The 21556-nt window shown below is 41.9% G+C and overlaps 2 protein-coding genes across 7 annotated transcripts in view; one reads left to right on the top strand and one right to left on the bottom strand.

Moving 5' to 3' along the window:
- Positions 1-369: 369 nt before the first annotated feature.
- Positions 370-21556, bottom strand: part of NEU2 (neuraminidase 2) — a 36139-nt gene continuing 14952 nt past the window's right edge. For 2 of the 6 annotated variants that reach the window (XM_021544374.1, XM_021544379.2), the window contains 2 exons: positions 3191-3398; positions 370-1484 (listed from right to left, as the gene is read on the bottom strand). In XM_021544374.1, coding sequence (XP_021400049.1) covers positions 546-1484; positions 3191-3398 — 1147 coding nt within the window. In that variant the 3' untranslated portion in view covers positions 370-545. The other 4 variants (XM_077785629.1, XM_021544375.3, XM_021544378.2 and 1 more) reach the window with 4 other exon arrangements.
- The window catches only part of NGEF (neuronal guanine nucleotide exchange factor), a 47889-nt gene continuing 39969 nt past the window's right edge, over positions 13637-21556 (top strand). The window contains exon 1 of the mRNA XM_021544366.3: positions 13637-13923. The gene's annotated coding sequence lies outside the window, so the exon portion shown is untranslated. The remainder of the gene's footprint in view (positions 13924-21556) is intronic.

Raw genomic sequence — 21556 nt, 5'->3', positions numbered from 1 at the left:
AAAGCCCTGGAAATTACAGGTGCCTGCATTCCTACACTGGCTGCAAGAAGCAGTGCTCCTTACCAAAGCAAAAGCAGCTTCCTGAGGAAGATGACAGTAGACATAGAGTAGAAAGCCCAGTGCCCTCTCTAGAAGTTTTTCCAGAACTTACTAAATACCATTCAGCACAACCCTGCTGTCATTTGTTCCCTTGCAGTCCCTGCGCTGTCAGCACACGTGTCCCTGATGAAGTCTATCAGAGACCTTAAGATGAGAAGCCTTATACAAAGGTCACACTTGTTTTGGGCACATGATGTGTAAAAAAGCAGCCAAAGAGAAAAAAAAAAAAAAAAAAAAAAAGGAGAACAGGCAATAGAAAACAAAACCAAATGTGTTAAGTTGTGGTATGTTTAATGGACTTCACAATCTACAGACACAACAAGCCAACACCAAACTATGTGTGCAGCAGGAGTAAAAAAAATCCTTTTGCTAAGGGATGAGAAATGACAATAAAAAGCATCAGCAAAGATGGTTTTCTGAAGGATGATGATGGAAAGGCTTGAGACTCAGTGTTCTGAAGGAAAGGCTTGCTTCAAGGTGAACATGACAAAAATAATCTCTTCACATTGTCTGTGAGTCCCATATTCAAAGAGGCAGGAGAACAAAGGTGAGCCATCGGGCCCAACACCCATGTACTGCAGATCTGAATAAGCACACAGGCCCTTGAAGAGTATGCTGGGTTTTGTCCAGTGTGCTGGATTTAAAGGGCTTTTGTTGAGGTAAATTCCTAAATCTTTTCGACCCCTTGGGTCTGTAGGATGAGCATAGAGTAACCAACTATCTTGACACCTGGTATCCAGGGGAGGTGGAAAGGCAGTTACACTTCCATGGCATCCCGAGGGAGGTTCTATTAGCATTTCAACCCGCTGGCCTCCCTCAAAGTCCAGCCCATGGTTGTAGCTGACAGCCTGGATCCTGGCTCCCCTGTTGCTCCTTGCATTACAGTAAAGGACCTTTCTGCCACAGGTATGAACCTCTGCTACCTGGCACTCCACTGCACTCTCCTCCCCCACAAAGTTTCCCTTCTCCCATGTTATCCCATGGTCAGAGCTGATGAAGCAGAAGGCATGAGGGGTGGGGTGTTTCTTGGGGTCCAAGATACGGTAGGCATAGGCAGGAATCACAAGGCTCCGGGCCTCATTGAGCAATTGTAATCCATGACCTGGCCCCACTGCAAATGTGGCCCAGTTCTTGTATTCATTCCTAATGGTCCTGTCAGTGACATCCTGGGCAGTGCTCCAGGTGCGTCCTTGGTCCATGCTAGTGACATAGCAGAGACGTACCAGGTTGATTTTTGTCCTCAGCTGATGCTGCTCAGAGATCTTTCCTGGGACGGCTATGAAGAACAAGATGAGTTTCCCCGAGACTTCATCATATACTGGGCAGGGGTTCATAGATCGGTGGCCTTCAAGCTGTGCACTGACAAGAGTCTCCATCCTTTTCCACTGTCACAGCCCGTGTGAAGGGAGACAAGAATGGAACACACTGTTACAAAGAGACATACATTATGGTGTAAGAATGTCTGGATAAAAGCTACAGAAGAGCATAGGAAGAACAGAAGCAGGGCAATAGATAGAGCAAGAAATGAGAAGAGAATAATCTGGCATTGCCAAAGGCAAGTGAAAATTATTTCAATGATGCGAAGCACGTACACTTCACCAAGCATGTGGGTTATGTCCTTTTCCATACCACTCCCTGAGGAACTGTAGCTCCATATCTCAATGCAGCTGGTGGCTGATGACACCTTTAAAAAGCTACAGTGGCTAAATTTTCAGAAATCCTCACAAATATATATATGGCACGCAGACATGCCCGATGGTCAAAGTGTGCTAGTACAGGCACTGTGCTGTGTCAATGTTTTTTAGGAAGTCACAGAGAAACCCAAGCCCTTTTCAAGCATCCTGGATGATGACAAATCCCTGTTCATTCAGGCTCCTGTTCCTCCACTTTGATGTGAATGTATGTGAATGGGCAACCCAGCCTCTACTGAGGCACCTTTGTAGGGTTGATTATGTGACTGGTGTGAAGATTTGGACTCTGACCTGTCTGAGTCAGAAAATAGGTCGCAGAGCTGGTATAACTACCCAGCAAGCCCTGTTTTCTTCAAATGAATAGCATATAATGCAATCATGTTTCTAACACTAGCATTGCAATTAGAAAACTATGACTACATAGTGTTATTGGCTTGGTAAGCAAAGCAGTAGTTTTCAGTAAGATTATATTAATTAGCTTTTCTGCCCTGATTTGCTGATTAGCCTTTTTTTCATATCTTTTTCTATCCAACTAATATTAACTTTTATTGAATATTTAGTATTTCCATTTTCAGAAACTCTAGCATATGAACACAAATTACTAAGTTTATGACCAACTAAACACCACTTACTGGGAGTTACACAAGATGTTACCTGAATGGTATGACACTGCAAGTGGGCTCAGAGGCTGCTTCTGCTAGGCAGACTCCAGCTCATTCAGAGCCTATAATCTAAGACAACCAATGAAGGTTTGAATAGAAAAATATAATTACTTTTTTTTTTCCCCAAGACATTCATGCCTTTGCCTATGCGAAAAATTATTATAAATAGAGTTTCCACCACTCCCAGACACCCGGCAGCATAAGTGTTAATAATAACTGATAGGTTAATAAGGTAAGCAATTCACTGGCACCAGCAAACCAGACATTTTTTTTGCATGGAGAGACTAGCTATTCTCAATTGTTTTTTAAACCAGAAATTAGTCCTAAAGTGATGAATTAAAAAAAAAAAAAGAATAGTCACTGATCACTAATTTATTCCTCTCCATGGTTGTGGCATTTCTTCCTCTTCCTTGAGGCATTTCTGTTTCTCCACCACATTTTTCCTACTACAACAGGACTTTTGTCCCATCTCTGTATCTGCATCCCCAGCTCTGCAATGATGGGTCAAAGCCACCCCTAGAATATTTACTCCATTTTAGTTACTCCAACAGCTGCCCATAGGGTTGAATCCCAGTAGTTATAACAAAAGTTGCATTATTTATAGGCAGATTTGTGTCATGTACCTGGGGAGGAGAAGCTGCCCCGTCCCTACAGCAAGAGGGCAAATATATTCCACTCAGTGGGGGCAGGTGGGCAGAACAGGGGGCAGTGTCCCCTGCTTCCTCCCTCCACTGGTACCTGAACGTGCTGCGTGGCTGGGTCATACATGCCTCTGCGCATGGCTATCAGCTTGGCATGTTCATCCACCAGGTCCTCTCGTTCCTCAGCAAAGGCCAGGATCATGCTGAACCGTGGCAGGTAGAGCAGGGCTGGAATTCGGTAGCTCCAGGTACCATTCCGGAATAAAGTTTCTTGCTCCAGGACAGGGAATGCAGCAGCCATTGTGCTAGGGGGAAGAGGACAAAAGCACACTGCATTTTGACCCAGCAAAGTGTCATAGGGCAGATTCCACTGCTTTTTGCTCCCTCTGCTCAGTGGGACTTGTTGGGCAATGAAACATACGTGCAGCTTTGTATTTTCCTTCTGCTTTTCCAAAGAGAACCTAGGCATAACATAGTACCTGGATCTCAGGCCAAACTTACCCCAGGAACAGCCTGGTTGGTCTGACTGGAGTGTTGCAAGGTAAGTACACCAAATACAGTTAATTAAAAAGCTGTGGTTTGTTTTGTCTTTTTAATTAAATGAATAGGCTGGGCTTTTGTGGGTTTTTTTTTGTTTTGTTTTGTTGTTGTTTTTTTTGTCTTGTTTACTCTATAATTCAGAAGACTGTTGATAATAAGACATTTTAGTTTCTCTCAGAAGACCATTCATTTCTCTGTTGAGGTTGTATCCAAAATTTGGCACAGAACTTCCACTTTGCCAAATATGAGCTTAAATTCCCACATAAATGACACACTGAGGCAATCCCTGGCCCCGGGTGTGCCCCAGTTTGAGGATGGCAAGCACTGAGCATGAATAAGGAAAGGAAAAGAACACCCCTCCTTCCATAAGATCAAAAAACAGTCTGAACAGTGTTACATCACTTGGGATGTCACCAGGCAGAAACCTTGTCCTCTCTACAGTGATTTAACAGCAATGTTATGAAGGAAAGCAAACATGAAAGACAATTTAGGGAAGCTGCTTCTGTGTAACTGGTCTGTGCTATGCCCCCACATATCTTCTCTTCCCCTCCTCAGACCTATTTGGCCCTCTGTTGTCTTGCACCAGTGAGCCAACTCACCTCAGTAAAAAAGCCAGTAGATTAAGGGAATTGTGTCTCAGCAGATGGGAGAAAAATAAGAAAGAAAAAAAAAAAAAAATAAAAGGAAAAGAAAAATTCTCACATGATACACCAGAAACTGAAGGCTTGGATATTCCATGCTCAGCAGAGAAGGTGGGGAAGAAAAAAAAAAGAAAAATAAATATTAAAAAATCAAGCCTTAGATCTCTGACGCATTGAGTGGGTAGGATAGCAGGAAGAAGATGACAATACACTATGAGTAAGAAATTCAAATACCTCCTACCTCGCTGAGGCAAGACTTGCTGCCCTCTTCGTTGAGGATTCTCCTATTTACCAAAATCTCGGAAAGTGCTATAGCAGCTACTGGACATGGATTAGCTCCTGATGTTCTTGAAGGCTGCCTTGATAATTCAGGATCATATGGAGGCAGCTGAAGAGTACTTGTACCTACCTGGAGAATGGTTTGCAATCTTCCATCTTTAAGAAAACTATATTAGCCAGCCTAACTAACATAAACTTGATAATTTTTTTTAAACAGCATTTATTTCTGAGTTAGGAAAACACAGATAAACCGAGTTTATCCTCCAGACAAGTCTGAAGCACAAGGCTAGCTAGCTCACAGGACTGTATATTCCACTCTATCCAAATCCATAGCTAGGCAGCAAGAGTTCAAATATTCCTTGCTTTCACGTTCCAGGTGCTATAAATATCAGTGAGAGTTTTGAACTCAGCACTGCTCAGAAGGGTCTGAACTGCACTGCTCTACCTAAAGCCAGCTGTACAGACCACAGCAAGCCCCAGCCCCACTGCCACTCCGATCCAAAGGCACTGGAAAGGGAAGTCAATTTCCCAGGAGCAGCTGCTCCCTCCTCACTGTCACAGAAGATACAGCAGTGTGAGGACAGGCAGCAGCACTGCTACCATACAGAGTGTTACAGAGAACTGGATCACAGCTATCCATGCAATAACATGAAGGAAATAGGAAGACCTTCCTAGAACAAATAACTGTGCTGTTTGCTACTTACCAGCATGGATCTGGCTATTTATGGCTCCTGAAAGAGAAACTCGCCAGTGTGCTTCCAGACTATTTAAAGGGAGATTATTTAAAGGGAGATTAGTCAGCCTGTCTAGTGCAGCACAGGTTCCCTAGTGTTCCTGCTCATTATGCCATCCTGATCTTGCAGTCCTGCTTCAGAGCAGGGCAACAGGGAAGGAAAACAAAGGGAAAAAAAATTAAGAAGAACAAGGAGAGAGAGAGAGAAATCTGGGCTGGTCCGTGAAGCCCTTGAATGCAAGCCGAGACCAGTGCCACAGGAGGCCATGCTGCAGCCTGCTGCACACGAGTCCCTCCTGTCTGAGCCTGTCACCTGCACACAGCTCTGCACCCATTCTCAGCCCCTCTGAGACGTGCTCACTGTGAAGTGCCACAACATCTTCCACTTACTGCCAAATGGGGATTGAGCAAATAGCTGAACTGGGAATAGCTGCCATAGAAACAAGCCTGAGGTTCCTGGACACAGCAACTATAATCAAGGAAAGTACTGGAATCAAGTGACATTTCCATCTATCCAGAGACCAGAGATACTGTGCGAGTGTTTGTGTGTGTATGTAAACTTGTACATACATTCCCCACACACAGTGTGGGTATTATGGCTGTATGTATATATATACATACTATATATCCACCTGCAAAGAAACTTTTCCATCCTTTTTTAAACACACAAAGTCAGTATTTAGCTTTTTCTATGTTCTTCCTTGTGGATTTTTATGCAGAGCTTGAGTCATAACAGTGTGAGTTTCACACAGAATCAAAAATGTAGGATATTTAAATAAGCTTTAAGTTCATTATATATATATTAAAAGAAAGCAAAATAGTGCTGCTTTAGTTATTTGTCCAATCAACTGAAAGCAATTGATTTTTCTTTTGACCCCAACCTGTATTCAGAGGCATGCCCACCAACTAGACTCTTCTGAATAAAAAAGAAGCAAAAATGGCAAATCATTGATTGGACAGCCATACAAAGAGTGTTCCAATGTTCATACTCCAGGACTGCAGGAATTCAAATCACACATGCTAATCCTCCCAAGGCTACATTGCCAGGGTGTCCATGATGCTACAGGGTTCCTAAACCTCACTGAAATAGCACTGGCTGACCTGCAAGGAAGAAAACAGTGTTGCAGCCAGGACACCCCAAGGACATGGGCAAGACAAAGATCACAGCAACATCTTTTGAAACACTAAGAGCTAAATTGGAAAAAAAAAAAATATAAGCTTTTAGGAATACAAAGGCTTGAAACAGAAGCAAGAGACTGGAGAGCTGAGCTGTAACATGAAGACAAAAATCGCTCAGACCAGTATCAACTCAACAACCTTGGAGAGAGAATTAGCTGTACTTTCATGAACTATAGGAGTAAGAAAGGGGAACTGGATGTAGTAATTTTTTTCTTAAGAGAAAAGAACATAGCCAGTTACCTCTTTCTGGATGACAGAGGTACTAGTGAGGAGAAGGGTAATTTATCATGTAGCCATTAAGCCAATATCCCCTACTGTGTTTTGGTGTTTCCTGGAGTCTTTAATTTATTTTCCAGGTTTATCCTTGCAAAGTATCATGTTCAGGGAGGCTGATGTTTACCTGCAATTCCTCTCCAAGGCACAAGGGAAGCTTCTGCACTGAGATCCAGTACCTTACCTCTGGGCAGGACTGGGCAGACAGGGAAAGATGAGCACACTGCAAACAGTAAGAGAAGAGGGAGTTAAACTGGAGGAAGCCATTACTCATCATTTGCAAGTTACACAGCAGTAATGATTTCCAAAGCAGAGCCTGTTTCCAGCACACCAGAAGAGTCAAAAGAAATAACAGTTGTCAACAAGTGAATCTATGGTGGATTTAGTCCCTGGAAGTAGCCCAAGTGGCAGAAAGGAAAAGGTCCTGGTAGACACCAGAAGAGGGTACTTGTTCCTTCCACTTCTGTCCTTCAAGGCAGCTCACACAGACTTGGAGCAGGATGAGCCATTGCATGTTTATTTGCTTTAATCCTCTCCAAGAAAAGTGAGTAAAAAGCATAACATTTCCACTGGCCTCAGCTTCTGTAAAAACCTGTTCTGAACATGATCAGAACCAAGCTGAAATGACAGCATGTCTTTAAAACAAACCAAGAGAAATGAGGTAATATGCTGAATTTGATCCCTTGGTCCCTGTCAGAGAGCTCTATGCTCTGTGGAGCAGGTAGCTTGCTCTTGAATGATTTCAGATAGATCCCAAAAGAACTATCCAACTCATTAAGGGAGAGTCTGGGGGAAAAATACACAATCAAAAAACCCTGATAGAGTCAAGTGCAAAACTCAACTAAAATTCTCCTTTTCAAGGCAAGCACAAAACCCAGGACTGGTCATTTTCTACTCAGCATCAGACCTGGACTTACAGTGTTTTCCAAATGTATAATGTCAACCAAGCATTATGCCAAAACATACTCCTTGTATCACTTAAAGAGAAATAAGTAATTTCCCTTGGGAAATTGCATAGAGGGATCCCAGAAGTCATCATATTCCAGTTGTATAGGGCTAAGAAATAGAAGATCCAGTTTGCTTCTAGAATAATTGCTGCACAGTGCACTCCTGCATGGAAGTTTCCCTCCCTTCTAAACAGCATGACTGTGCCTATTTCTGCCAAAGCCCAGCATCAGAGTGCTCCATCTCCAGCCTGCTTATGCCCTTAGACCAGACCCTACACTAAATCTAGGCTGTGGAATTTCTTAACAAGCCAAGAAACACACATTTATTTAGTCTACTAAATCACCCTCTATGTAAAGTCAGAAAGATTTTATCAGCAAAAGCTGTCAAACAATAAACCTTAAACAAACTCAAACATTCAGAATTCAAAACTGACAAAGACACAAGACTGGAATTACTTTAGTCCAGCAGCCAATTGAACAAAACTTTTTAACCACACTAGAAACAGAAAGTTTCTCTTGTGGTAAAAACGTCATACCACATTTACACAGGGATTTTCCATCACCCCAGTACATGCTTTCCTAAACAATCAATCAGGGTCTGCTTTCAAACTGTTGTGGCTCATCTTGGCAGTAGTTCCTGTGCCTTAAAGTGGAGGTTTTCTTAGCAAGAGAGAGGAATCACATGAAGCAGCAGTATTTTTCTTAAAATATATTTGGTGGGGGAATATACAAACTGCATTCCTATTTGAATCTACAAAATGTTGTATTTATCTTTTTAGTTCCTAGCAATGTCCACAGTTATGAAAAGAAAAAAAAGGAAAAGAAAAAATACCTTTTTTACTCTGTGTCTTCTGGAAGTCACGTCAAAAGGAAAAAAAAAAAAAAAAAAAAAAACAGAAAAAAAGCACTCCTATTGGATTAGACAAAAGGGAGGCTCACCACACTCTTACCAGCTAATCTCCAACCTGCAAAATTACTTATGTTGGCAGCAATGTCAGCTGTCTTGGTTCCCCAGGAAAAGCTATCAGCTGGCATATAAACACAAGCTCACATTTAAATAGCAAACCTATTTTGCGTATAAGGGGAGGTTCCATGGGAGCCAGACAAACAACAGGGAAAGACTTTTACATTATCATAGTAATTAAGCAGCATGTTGCTACCTGCATGGGTTGCCACACTGTGGCACAGCTGTTGGTTCTATACAGTTCAGCATGCTGTCTTATTTCTTGGTCCTCTGCTCCCCTGGTGCTGAGGAAGGCAAAGTTCCTCTGGTTGCAGTATGTAGACTCCCAATGCTTTTCCTCAGAGTATTGAGCTCTGGGAAAGTTTGCCCAAAGAAACCACAAAATTGATATAACCAACACCTGATGGTGCTGTGATAATCTATTTTGTCTTCACACACCTCCAATCCATCAACATGTTCTTTCTGGATAAGAAATGGGTTAACTCAGGAGTGCCCAGGCAGGAATGCAGGAATGACATGCTGATGCATTCAGGTGCAGCTCCCAGAGCCTCTGTGGATGTGTTCCAAGGCCAAACTATCCCAGCAGCTGCAGGCTTGGAGCTACTGGGGGGAACCAAGAACAGGGAGGAGAGTACAAGCCCAAGGTCACACCTGAGGAAGAAAGGGATGGCAGTACCCCTTCTCCCAGCTGTGCCCTGGCTGGCTGAGAGGCAGCACCTGCAGCTGCTGCAAGTACCCAAGCAAATGATTTTACAACTACATTTTGCTACTGCTGTCATCTCTGACAGCAGTATCCCATTTCCTATCCCATTTCTTGCTGCATCCCTTGATTTCCCCTCTTCTCTACTGAGTTTCCATTGCTTCCATTAACACTTCTTGTCTTTGAAATTATCTGAAAGAATGAGAATAACAATCCTGTGAATAGATCTTGCTAGTCATGGAAAAGGAGTAAGAAAAGTCTCCTCATTTGATGGCACTTGTGGTTGATCTGTGCAAGCCAGATAGGAAGCTGCAAAGATGTGGATTTACAACCAATCAGCTGAGCAACCATATTAAAGTAATGCTTCTATATTACTCTGTTTCTCGTGAGCAACCCTGTGTCCTTTCCTGTGCCAGCAAGAATCCTCATCTTACCTTGGCAAGCCATCAGAGGATATGAGACTGGCAGAAAATTAATCCAAGAAAAAAAAAAAAAAAAAAAAAGAAGAAAAAAAAAGTTAACCGTTTCTGCTGGGTCATTGTCCTGGATTGCATCAGCAAGAATCCATCAAGCAGCAGAATCTGCAGCTAGAGCAGGAACATGAAGCTGCTGACAGGAGGAGCAAACTCTCGACCCAGACTAGCACTTAGTCATTGGATCTAATTAGCTGAATTGTAAAACCACACCCCATGTTTACGAACTTTGCCTAACTGGGCAGGTAAAGTATGGCCTTAATTGGGGCACACAAGAGAAGACTGAAGGCATTTGTAGCTCACTGCATTGCCTGGAATCAAACAACAGTGTGGGGAAAAGTCCCTCCAGAGACAATATCACTGACATCCACCAGATACTAACTTTTAACAGTGGCTCCTGGAGAAAATCCAGAGTCAAGTAAAGCAGAAGCAATTAACGGAGGACAAAAGACATTGAAGAGGCTGCTGAGGTGCAGTCTGCCAGGGAGCAAGACATGAATGATTGCTTTATGGACTTCTTCCACTTTTTTCTTCTCCCTGGCTAGCAGCATTGTTATTCAGGTGGTTTTCTGAGTCACACACTTGGCTTCTGTGGCCAGACAACCCACAAATACTCATTTGTATAATAGAAATCACCTTTCCCATCTGCAGCTTAAAACTGGTTGTCCATCTCTTCTGAGTGGAAGTCCCAAGTGTGGCTTGGTGTGGTGGCAATGGTTCCATGGGCTATGGTGGCAGCATGCATATGGCAGAGTAGCTCTGCCTCTGGCTACCTCCAACCTTCCCTTATCGGCTCTTCCTCTCTAAGATTCCACACATTCCCCTGCAGCCAGCTGGGGTGCCCTGCCTTTGATACACTCTCCACAACTAGTCAGTATCAGACATGGCTGTGCAGAAGCTAACAGTTTAGAAAGGCTAAATCTATTCCTAAAATGAAGGATGTGCTGCCTAGTCCTGCTATGAGGTTAAATGAGGGAATCCTAGTGCCTGTGCAGGACAGTCCCACAATCAACAAGCGGGCACCCCACACTGCTTCCCGCAGCCACCAACACCACTGCCAGCATCCAGGCTCCAGCACTGCTCTTCAGCCTCCAGCCCACAGCACAGACCTCTATCTGCCTTCTGATAAAAGAAAATGTGCTTTTCCCAAACAACATGTTGTATTCTGAAACTATTTTACAAAAGTGTCCCTTATTAACTGTCAAAATTTGATGTCCCACTGTAGACATGCACAGCCTGATCCTTCCTCTTTCCTTTTAGTGTAAATCAAAGTCAGTGTCACCACTGAAGTTTAGAACAGGTTTAGGTCTGAGGAGGATCAAAATCTTCACTTCTATTGTTCCACACTTACTTCATTGCCCTTATATCTGATTGTTGTAATGAAAACGTTTTTAAAAAGGTTAAAAAATGCAAATGGGGTGTGTGGGTGCATTAATAAGAGGATATAAAAATAATGCAGAAGATAATATAATGACAGAATCCTGAACAATGGAGCATTTGAATTTGGAGGACCGTGTTCAGTTTTGGGTGCCACCTCTTAGGAAAGATATGGCAATAGCTGCAAATGGAGGCTGAGGAAAAGAATTCAGAAGCTAATGCTCATGAGCATATGTGAAAAGAAATTAGCAGGAAAATAAGAAATGGTACATCTAGTGAGTGACATGCAGTCCATAAAAAATTTCCAATGAATATTTCCCTTGCAAAATGCTCAAACCTGATTCCATTGATTTCCAACATCATTAGAAAGGTAAGGCTGGCTCAGGTAATTCAGTGGTTTTGCTATGCTGTACAGTGTAGCTGCTGTTGTCAAGCAGCTGTAGTTCAAATCAAGAGGTCTGTGGGATCAGATCATGTGAAGCAGCAATTACATAGTACTGCAAATTTTAAGTGAAAACATGATGTACTGCTTTCCGGGCATTGGGGAACATGGTATCTTTGGTGCAGAAGATAAATCCTGGGCTTTGACTAAAAGTCTGTTCTATCCAGGAAGGAAAAAAAGACAAACAAGAAAAAGCCAAAGTAATAATAATTATGAATGTAAGAAGCAAATGCTAATGGCAGAGCTCTTTGAGAAACAGGGTTCACTGGATGAGAAAACATCCACTATTTTCTTTTAATGCCAATTCTATTAGTGAAAAGAGCCTCTGAGCACATTTGAGACCAGCACCTCACTATCCTTATTAACTGCAGGTACAACAGGCATGAGGAGCAGGTACTCTTTGGGTTTGTATTCTTTCACACTCCACTGACTCCACTTACATTACTTTTGATTTCCATCAGGAGGAGTAAGCACAGAATCCTGCTGCTGCTGCCTCTCTCACAGTAAATACAATTTATTTCTTCACCTTGTGGAAAAAATTGGACAAAATAATAAAAAAAAATTCTCTTAACTCAAAAGGGCAACAGCATTACCCCATAGCAGACCTGTAAGCCTTCTGACACTCTATGGTGAGTCATGGGTTTGTCACAGGGAAGCTTCCTCACCCTGTGAGAGACAACACCCAAAAAACAGCCTGCCTATTATACACATTACACCATTTCTCCATTTACTTTGCCCATTTGGAAGAAAAAAGAAAATACACTTTTTGTTAACAAAATGAATGGCATGATCTATGAGAAGCAAAGGAAGAGAGGTGGTGAGGTTTGAATACAAAAAGAGGATTGTAGAAGCAGGATTTATTTAGCCTTAAAAAAAAAAATAACACTGAGGAGGAGTCACTGAAGCAATTTAAAGACTGGAAAATGCAATAAAATCTTCGTTTCTTGCTTCATGTACTCTGCAGTGCTTGGACATTCAGATGAGCAAGTCTGAAATACAAGTCTAGCTTAGATTCACCCTAGGCAACTCTTGCAACAGAGAGGAGCCCAAATTCCACTGCATCCTTCATTCCTGAGTCCTGCCAGCTCTCAGAGCAGGAGTGCACAGGCCTGATGGTGACCTTGATTAATCATTACAGGATTAATTGCTGGCAGCCCTCTATGCCAGGTCAGACCTTCAGCTGGTGTAAAGGGACATTGACACTGGTGACCATGAATGTATTATGTTTGAGCTCAGATTAACCCAAGCTTAACTCAGTGAACATCTTCCACGGAGCAGACTGGACATACAGCTGCATTTTAAAAAGAGTAATGTTGTGACCAATTAAAATATTTTTAAATTAACAAGACATTTGGCAGGTTCAGTGAACTTCAAAAAGAAGATAAAAACCAAAGGAAAGATTAGCATCAAATTCAGCAGGCTATGTGATGCTTTTTCTAAGAGTCAATCAAAATGCAGTCTTAAAAATATAAAGTGAGTTATCCAAGTATGAGGGGAAAATTCTCTCCTAGGAATAGCACTGATCCAAGCAATCACTAATATTTGTCTTCCCTTGAAGCACAGGGCCTAAGATGCCTCCAGAAGAGGGACATTCAAATCACAGCAACAAGTAGCCTGGCAATAAATTATTTCAAGAGGGAAGATTATCATAGGCATTTGGTTTGATCCAAAAAGCCTTAAAATAAAACCAGGTTGGCTCTGCTGATTCTACCCCAGGGCCCAGGTATGTGAACACACATGAAATTAAGAAATAGCAATCTAAAAATAGTCATAAACATGTAGGTCTTTTCATCTCAAATGGCTGGAAATAATATAAAGCAAGAGCAGTTTCTCATCCAGTGGGCCTTAAAAATGGAAGCAAATACTATTTACTGTTTCCACTTGAGTTTGCAGATTCGGACCAAAGTTTCGCCCAGTTGTTAAAGATTTATATGGGAGGTTTAACAATCCCCTGTCATTAAGCCTTGGCACAAGCAGTGCAAAGGACGTTCAGGGCATAGTTGTACTAACTTATCTGGTAAAGAGAAAGCTGTTCCTTTAAACTGTGTTTGCTGTGACTCTGGAAACTGAGCAAACAAAATCTGAGGCACACTTTACTCTCAAGCAGAACTGACAGGAAGGTACAAGGACTGAAGGACAGTAAACTTCTGTAAGACATACCTGCCTCTGGATTCATAACTGAATTGCAATTCCCTAACAATTTGTGGGAGTTTAATTCAGACTTTATGGAGATACCTCATCCCGATGGCAAATGAGAGACTGCCTCAGCCCCTGAGTGTCAGGTGAGTAAAATCCTATTTTGGGGGGATGCTGGAAGAGGAACTGCCCAAGGAAGAAACCTCAGGCTGCAAACAAAGGCACAAATCCAGTGCCCAAGAAAGAACTGTCTTTGCTCTACAAGCAAAGTCACACTGAAGGAGTCCTGTGCAAGCCAGAGAGAGCACAGTCGTGACGCTGTTGAAATACTGGCTGACAGAGAGGAGAGACACCACTGGGACAAACTGGTAGGCACAAAACCCACCACACACAGGCAGGAAGCCTAGTCAGAGGGGAGACCTAGACTGCAAAGAATGGCATTCATATGACCAAGTGAACAGCAAACATTCCCAAACCAACCAAGATGTGTGTATTTTTCCAGGGGCAGCACAAGTTGTGATTTTTCCTGTCAAACAGTTTATGCGTGATCTTGCTTTAAAAAAAAATATATAAATAAAGACAGGAAATATGAAAAACAGCCTGTTTTCCTCTTACCTCCAGGCTAAGCCTTCCCCTGAGCCAATTTTTCCTTTCACTCTCAGGAGGCCAATTGCTGTGAATCCAGTGTAGCTGTGAACTCTCTCCCAGCAATTATGTATATTTTTAAATGCACAAGGTAAACAAGGACTCAGATTTCATAAGAACAAGCTAGATCTTCTGATCTTAAACTATCAACAGATTAGATCTTTATAGTGGAGCTGTCACTTCTAGAACCTAGCTGAAAGTAGGAAATTGCACTAAAATAATGAAAACTATTTAGAATACTTTGCTGAACCTGCAAGAAGCACTAATTGGCTGGCATCCATTTTAAGAGTCAGACAGGTATTTTATTCAGGGTTGATTTTCTACAGATACAAATTGGGACTGTTAACTTGAACCTACTTTAAGAAAACTCTAAATACAGATGTGTGAAACACCACAGTAACTGCCAGACAAGAAGAACCCAAAGAAACCATTGTTCCACATTGCTATATTTTGGCCAGGACATTTGCAAGACAATGTAAAATGCTTTAACAATATAATTACCTTCATCTGTCCCTGAGTATGTGGCCAGTGCCTAGGGATTTCACTCAGATTTTCCTTTTGAAAGTAGCTTGTTCTGTGATTTCTATAGGCAATTATAACTTTTCCCCCATATAGTTACTAGAGTAAATAATGCATGTTTCCAAGCAGCACCCCATGGAAACTGCCCCATCATAACTAAAATAAGGAAAACTGACAAGACTCAGTAAAAGCCTGGAACAATCTGAAAGTCTCATCTCCCTCTTGCCTTCTCTTTCCTATATGAAATCATCTTGGAAACAGATGTCTGTGATAAAACAGGTCAAGCAGGTTACTCAATCTGAAAATTTGGACTTTGCTTTTCCAAAAGGGAGCAATTCCTAAAACAAGAACCCTTTTTAGGAGCAGTTACAGTCAGCTCAAATAAAACTTAAAAAGAATAACAGGGCCACTGAGGAACTAGAAATCTGGACAAGATGCTTGCTTTTCATTAGGGGACTGAAATGTAGAAAACATCAAATGGAATATAACCAAAACCAAGAGAATATTCAAACTAGCTCATTTTTGCCTTTAATTACAGCATGTTCTAGAGTTCTTTTGAGCACTTCAGGTTATCTCATGTCATGCTCTTGCACTTACATTGAGTTCCTGCTTAAGTAACTCAGAAGAAAAAAGACTATAGAAAAATGTGGGAGTATTCACAAACTGTAATATACTACTCCTAGTCTAGAGATGGAGAACTATGACTGATGTGCTCAAGATTTCCCAGAGAACTGCAGTAGAGCTAAGAAAATACATCTACTCTCCCAGAACCTGATCCTGTGCCACAGCCTTGAGATTAACTACCCTTGTCCCAGCCTTCCTCTTTCTGTGCTTAAAAACTGGGAATGAAGAGGACGGTAAAATCTGCTGTTAGAAGGAAAGATCCAAAAAGGAAAGTTTTGCCAACCTTTTCCAGCGCTCGGGTAAAGTGAGCTACAGAATTGCAGTTGCAGACAGCATGGCAGTAATTTGGCAAGAAGATGGAGGCTCCCTGGGCATATACATGCAGCCAGAGCACTGCATACGTCTCTGGTTTTCTACAGTGCCATGCTGGCTAGGGCTGCAGCTGGCAAATTAGAGGCAAGTGGGGAAGGCTTGGGATTGATTGCCTAAGCCCTGGGCTAGACCCCTAGTACTGGGAGAGAAGAGGCTGCTCTGCACTGGGAGCTGCAGTCCAGCAAGCTTCTCTTCCCACCAGGATCTAAAAACAGCTATTCTGAAGGGGAAGTTTGCATCGGTCAATGCTGTTTGCTAATGAGTATTCAGAGTTGTGTATCAAATGCTTTTCCTGAGTTACTAAAGTCCCATGCAGTCAGAGTAACAGGCTGTAAGAATAGAATCAGCTTATGTCATGTTTGAAATTAGCTGAAATTAGCTTGATGCAGTTGACAAGGATAGCATGGCATAGCAGCACTCCAAACCTGCCTGGCTTTTCAAACTAGCAGTAACCAGCCTAATAGGATTCTGATGTCTTAGTGACTTCTGACTCTCTTGTAGCTACACATTTGCAAGCAGATTCACCAAACAGGCACTCCTTGGACCCTCCACCTAATTAACACTGAGGGAGGAAAAAGTGAGAACTCTACTATTTCTTGAACAAAATTAGCCTTCTCTTTCCCTGCTTCTATATGGAAGCTTTCAAATAAGAAATCCTATTAATTCTTACTTTTCTGCAGTTCAAACCACCCATGCTCATTTCTTCCTAACAAGTGTCTAATACACAACCAGTAAATCTAGAAACAGAAGTGGGAATCGTTATATTTTTCCCCAAGAGCAGCACAGGTCTTGTCTGCCCAAGGGACACTTGGCCTGTCTGCTTACTAATGAGTCTGTCTTGAAAAGCTTCAACCAAGACATCTATTAATCCTCCTTTTCCAAGTGTCCTAGCATTACTAAACCTCTCTGCTTTCAGCAAGGCATTATGTCCTGGATATTATTTCTCATACTCTGTTTTTGACTAAATAATTTCATCAGAGGCTAAAGCTTCCATACCTTAGCCCTTCAAGTTTTTAAAATAAGTTCTACATTGCATACATTCTGTGGCTAGAAGGCTTCGCACAGCCCAAACAGAACAAACAAAAAGGAACAAGAACTCACAACTCCCACATGCAATCCTGCAAAACAGAAGAGATTACCAGGCAGACTGCTGAGAGCCTTCCTGCGTACGTACTTGCAGAGTACATGGGTATCTTCTGCTTTTGAGGCTACATCCTGTGATTTGGCCCCTAAGCCCTGAGCTGATAATTTTGTACTCCCCCCAGCCTAGGAGATGCAGTGATTTGTTTTTTAATTATTCACTTACCTCCCAGAGATAAGCCTGGAAAACCTCAAGAGTTTTCAACCACAGCTACTTAGCAACAATTTCACTGGTATCTTCTCAGCAGAAATAAGGAATGGGATGGCATCAATGGCAAGAACATTTCATAAACAGCAGGAAGAAGGAAAGGGGGGTTCCTCTAGCAGGAGTAGAGAGATATCAGTGATGTCAGAAGAACAAGGATGAGTTTTATACATTTTACTTCTCAGGACTCTCTCAAAATCTTCAAGCAAAGATGCATTTTCACTATTGCATGTGTAATAATTTAAAGAAATGAATAGAAATAAGGTCAGATTTTTGGTTTATTAGTTTTATAATAAAAAGCAGAAAAGTTTATAGATTTCCACTTGTGCTCTTCTGTATGATTTAAAAATGAGGTTGACTCCTTCTACACAACTGTAGAGAACGTGTGTGTTTATATATGTACATATACACATACGTAGTACAGCTCCAGAGGTGAAATTCTTTAACACCTTGGCTATTGTCTTTGGCTACATCTACTAATTGAGGCCCAGGGAACGAAGTGTGGAATTCAATGGGATAGGGCTGGATCACTCACTGAGTTGCATGGATTGAACAGGGATGACAATTAGTAGCAGCATATAAGAAAGCACATCCTTTTAGATACTTGTTTTTGAATCATAAAGAATAAGTAAACAGTAAAAAACATAAACCATGCTGCAGCAGAAAAATATGCAGCTTTTTACTGTTATTTACTAAGTATATACATATATATATATATATATATATATATATATATATATATATATATATATATATATATATTAGTTAATTTACATGAAGTTGTGAAATATTTCATGTTTCATGCAGAGGGAATTGTATGAAGGCATGTATCCTCTTCTGTCATGTGTTGTAACATTTGTAGAACACACTTATTTGGTGGTCGTATGGACACATGGCTTACCTTTATGCATAGAGCTACCCACAATTCCAGACTTAATTCCAGAAACGGTTTTAGGGCTAGTCAGAGAACATCTGAGTAATTTTTAGCCACTTTAAATGTACTGATTTCTCTTTCCATCCCCATTCACTTGGTCTCAGGGTTTCGAAAGCACATGGTTTGGAGGATTTATTATATAGGTCCAATATATTTATATTTAGTCGCTGAAGTGTTTCTAAAACAGGTTCTCTGTAACATGTGCAAGACAAAAAGGGTTTTCTTGTCACAAAAGTGTAATGAACTATATAATTCTGTCTTGGTTTTGCTTGCTATAAATAAGGTACCAGCACTGAATCATGGCAATAGAACCATTATGTTAGCTTCCTCAGCTGAAAGACTATCTCACAATTAGAGTGGCTGTAGTTTGATTCTGTTAAGGTGGTTATAGAATTCAATCTTATTTACAAAATGAGCTCAAAATGTTTAATTTATGGAAACATGTGGGGTCAAACTATTTGATATTCTTTCAGCCAGCATTCCCAAACTTATGGTCTAATTTTCTCTGGCTTCTGCTATGAATCTCTTTGGTCCATATGTTACTCTCTGGTCAGTCTGTTCTCATGCTCCACCTGTTTGTCTCCACCTCTGTGCCTTAATCAAATAATACCTTGGCCTTGCACCTAAATAGTTGAAATTCCTTTGTCATGTACGTTGCTCTGGACAGGGACATGTTCTTAACTGTCTTTTGCCTCCACTTAATAGAAAACGTCAGGATTATAAACATTTCCAAGGATGGTGATCCCAACCAGGAACAATGAAAATATAGGTATTTGTGTAGTCAGGCAGTTGAGGACTACGAGAGCTTTAGGGTAAGATGTTACCACACCCATACATCCTTCTGCTAAAAGTCAGAACCCCTGGAGCGGGGTGGCTCAGCCGGACACGTGAGAGCACCACACTTACACTGGCTCCAAGTATTCAGCTCAGCCACTGAGGAGGCTAAATGAATTCATAGCTGCATCTGCTGAGAGCTAAATCTGCCAGAGCCTAGGGCTGAGTCTGTGGGTGTTAGTATTCCCCTGACTCAGACAGAAATATCTCCCAATGCAAATGCAGGCCTGAGCTTGGGCAGAGTCCCAGAGCCTCTGCCAGGATCCTCTTGCATGTGGCACTCCTTAAGGGTTTGGCACCTGCATGAGCAAGAGCAGCTGTCGATGAGTAAGGCCTGCTGCTGGATTTTGGACTGTGCTGCATACCAGCAGAGCTGGGTTTGCTTCATTATCATGCAGAGTGAAAGAGTTTAGAGATGACATTCCACTCCAATTAAAACCAAGTAAGATGGATAAAAGTCACTGCCTAACACACAAATGTAATGGGGACTGTTGCTGATGGGAGACAAGTTTGGTTTTGGTTTGCACAAGACTTTAAGAAAAGCAATTTAAAAAGAAACCATTAAGATGCAGCTAAATTATCATTTGCATGTACATTTAAAGAAGAAATATTAAAGGAATCATATTATTTATAAGGGCTTGAAGTCAAAATTTTGTCCTAAAAGAGCTCTATCTGGTTCATCAAATATACATGAAAGGTGCATCCCTATATTCAGCACACAAAACCTTCCAGATGAGTCATTAATAGGATTTTTACACTTGAGACAACTTCAACACATAAAAAGGAAGAAAATATGATAAGATTTTCTGCCTTTCTACAGCACAAACACACTACAGCCAAGACAGCAATTTCTGCATTGAGCCCCAAAACAAAATGATGTGGAGCTAGACATCATTTAAAGGGGCATCCAGCCATGGATGGATTTGAGCTGATGGCAAAACTAACACAGCACTAGATAATGCAGAGTAGGCGTTCACTGCCCTGTGTGATGAAAGCCGCCACCTGCATATTTTGAGTGGACACTCAGACACATAAATACTTTTATCTTCATTCCTGGTGGTGGTAGGGACACAGTCAGACAAGGGCAATTCTTCTGTGACTGCATGTCCCTATACAGGCAAACCATTCAGTCAAGTTGTATTCATACCTGTTATTTCCTGCTTTGAAACATCCCTGAATTACACAGGTGGAGATTTCAGTCTGTCTCTAGTATTAATTGAGCAATCTTCATTACTCTTCCAGGCTGGGCAACAGTGTTGTATAATATCAGCAAATTGAGCAGTTTTAATTTCAAAATCCTTGTGTTAACTTCCTTATTACAGTGCTTAACACTTTTCAGTCAGCCAACACACCTTCCTACTTTAAAGAGAAATTACGAATTTATTGAAGGAAAGGACTGGATTCACCAGCAAGAAGAGCCACCAGACTCATCCTGCTGCATCCCTTTTATCACAGGGAAGTCTGGGAATAGGAAGCCAAGTAAATCCCACATAAATTATTGCCTTGTGGCAGTGGAAGAGAGGGTGCAGAAAAAATCCTCCCAGAGACACAGGCTGTCAGATGAGGACCAGCACCAGTCACACTAAAATAGCCCATTATCCAGGACAACAAAGTGGAGGCAAAGAATCCATGATCCAACTGCCTGCTCTGCTGTGCTGAAGCTCTGGAAAACTGCCACTGAGAGAGGGGCCAGGGTGTGTGGAGCAGCAGTTTTGGCAGGGAAGGAGGTGGCTCTTTCCAGCAGCTCAGACACCATTTGCACCCCTCCTGTCTCAGCAACAGCTGAGGCAGCCAGGTGGTTTTCCAAGGCTGCCAGCCTTCAGGAGCTCCCTTTGCTACCAGTGCCCACCGGGGCTGCCACCAGTGACAGACCACACAGTCTGCCTCTACCATGACTCGTTTAGCTGTGCCTGCCTGGCACATCGTGGGATGAGGGAGAGATGCTCAACTGGTGCCAGAATGTACCTCCCGCTCCAGACTCCCACATCAAACTGCCCGTAATAAACCCACTTGAAATACCTGCAGGTCTACACGGCTGCAAGCTCAGCTTTCAGTCTGCAGCTTCTGCTGCTGAAAGCATCCGTATCTTTGCTTAGCCCTACCTGGTTAACAGCAGTTACACCTAATACACCTTTGATGTATCTGATGCCCTTCATATTCCTCTAAGTCCACTCTCTTTATATAGTAGTCACATCCACAACCAGCCCATGCCTGGAAAACACCTCTAGTTCCCACCCTCACAGAGGTAGCAGTGCTCCCTGTTTCCTACACACATCCATATGTCCATGTCCACACTGCTCTAGGAACCTCAGTCCCTTTTACAGCTTGTATTAACATCTTACCCAACATCCCTGAGTTCAGCTGTTCTTGTTCATGGCATTTGCTGGTAAATGCCAGTTTTTTACATAAGCAAGTAAAATTTCTATACAGTCAAATTCCTGGAGGCTGGATTATGTGTGAGTCAAAATGCATATTTCTAGTGTTGCTGTATGTGCATCATTTGTTG

The sequence above is a fragment of the Lonchura striata genome, chromosome 10 (assembly GCF_046129695.1).
Source record: "Lonchura striata isolate bLonStr1 chromosome 10, bLonStr1.mat, whole genome shotgun sequence".
In the NCBI taxonomy this organism is placed as follows: Eukaryota; Metazoa; Chordata; class Aves; order Passeriformes; family Estrildidae; genus Lonchura; species Lonchura striata.
The sequence above is the reverse complement of the archived record's forward strand: the minus strand, read 5'-3'. Positions and strand labels throughout refer to the sequence as shown.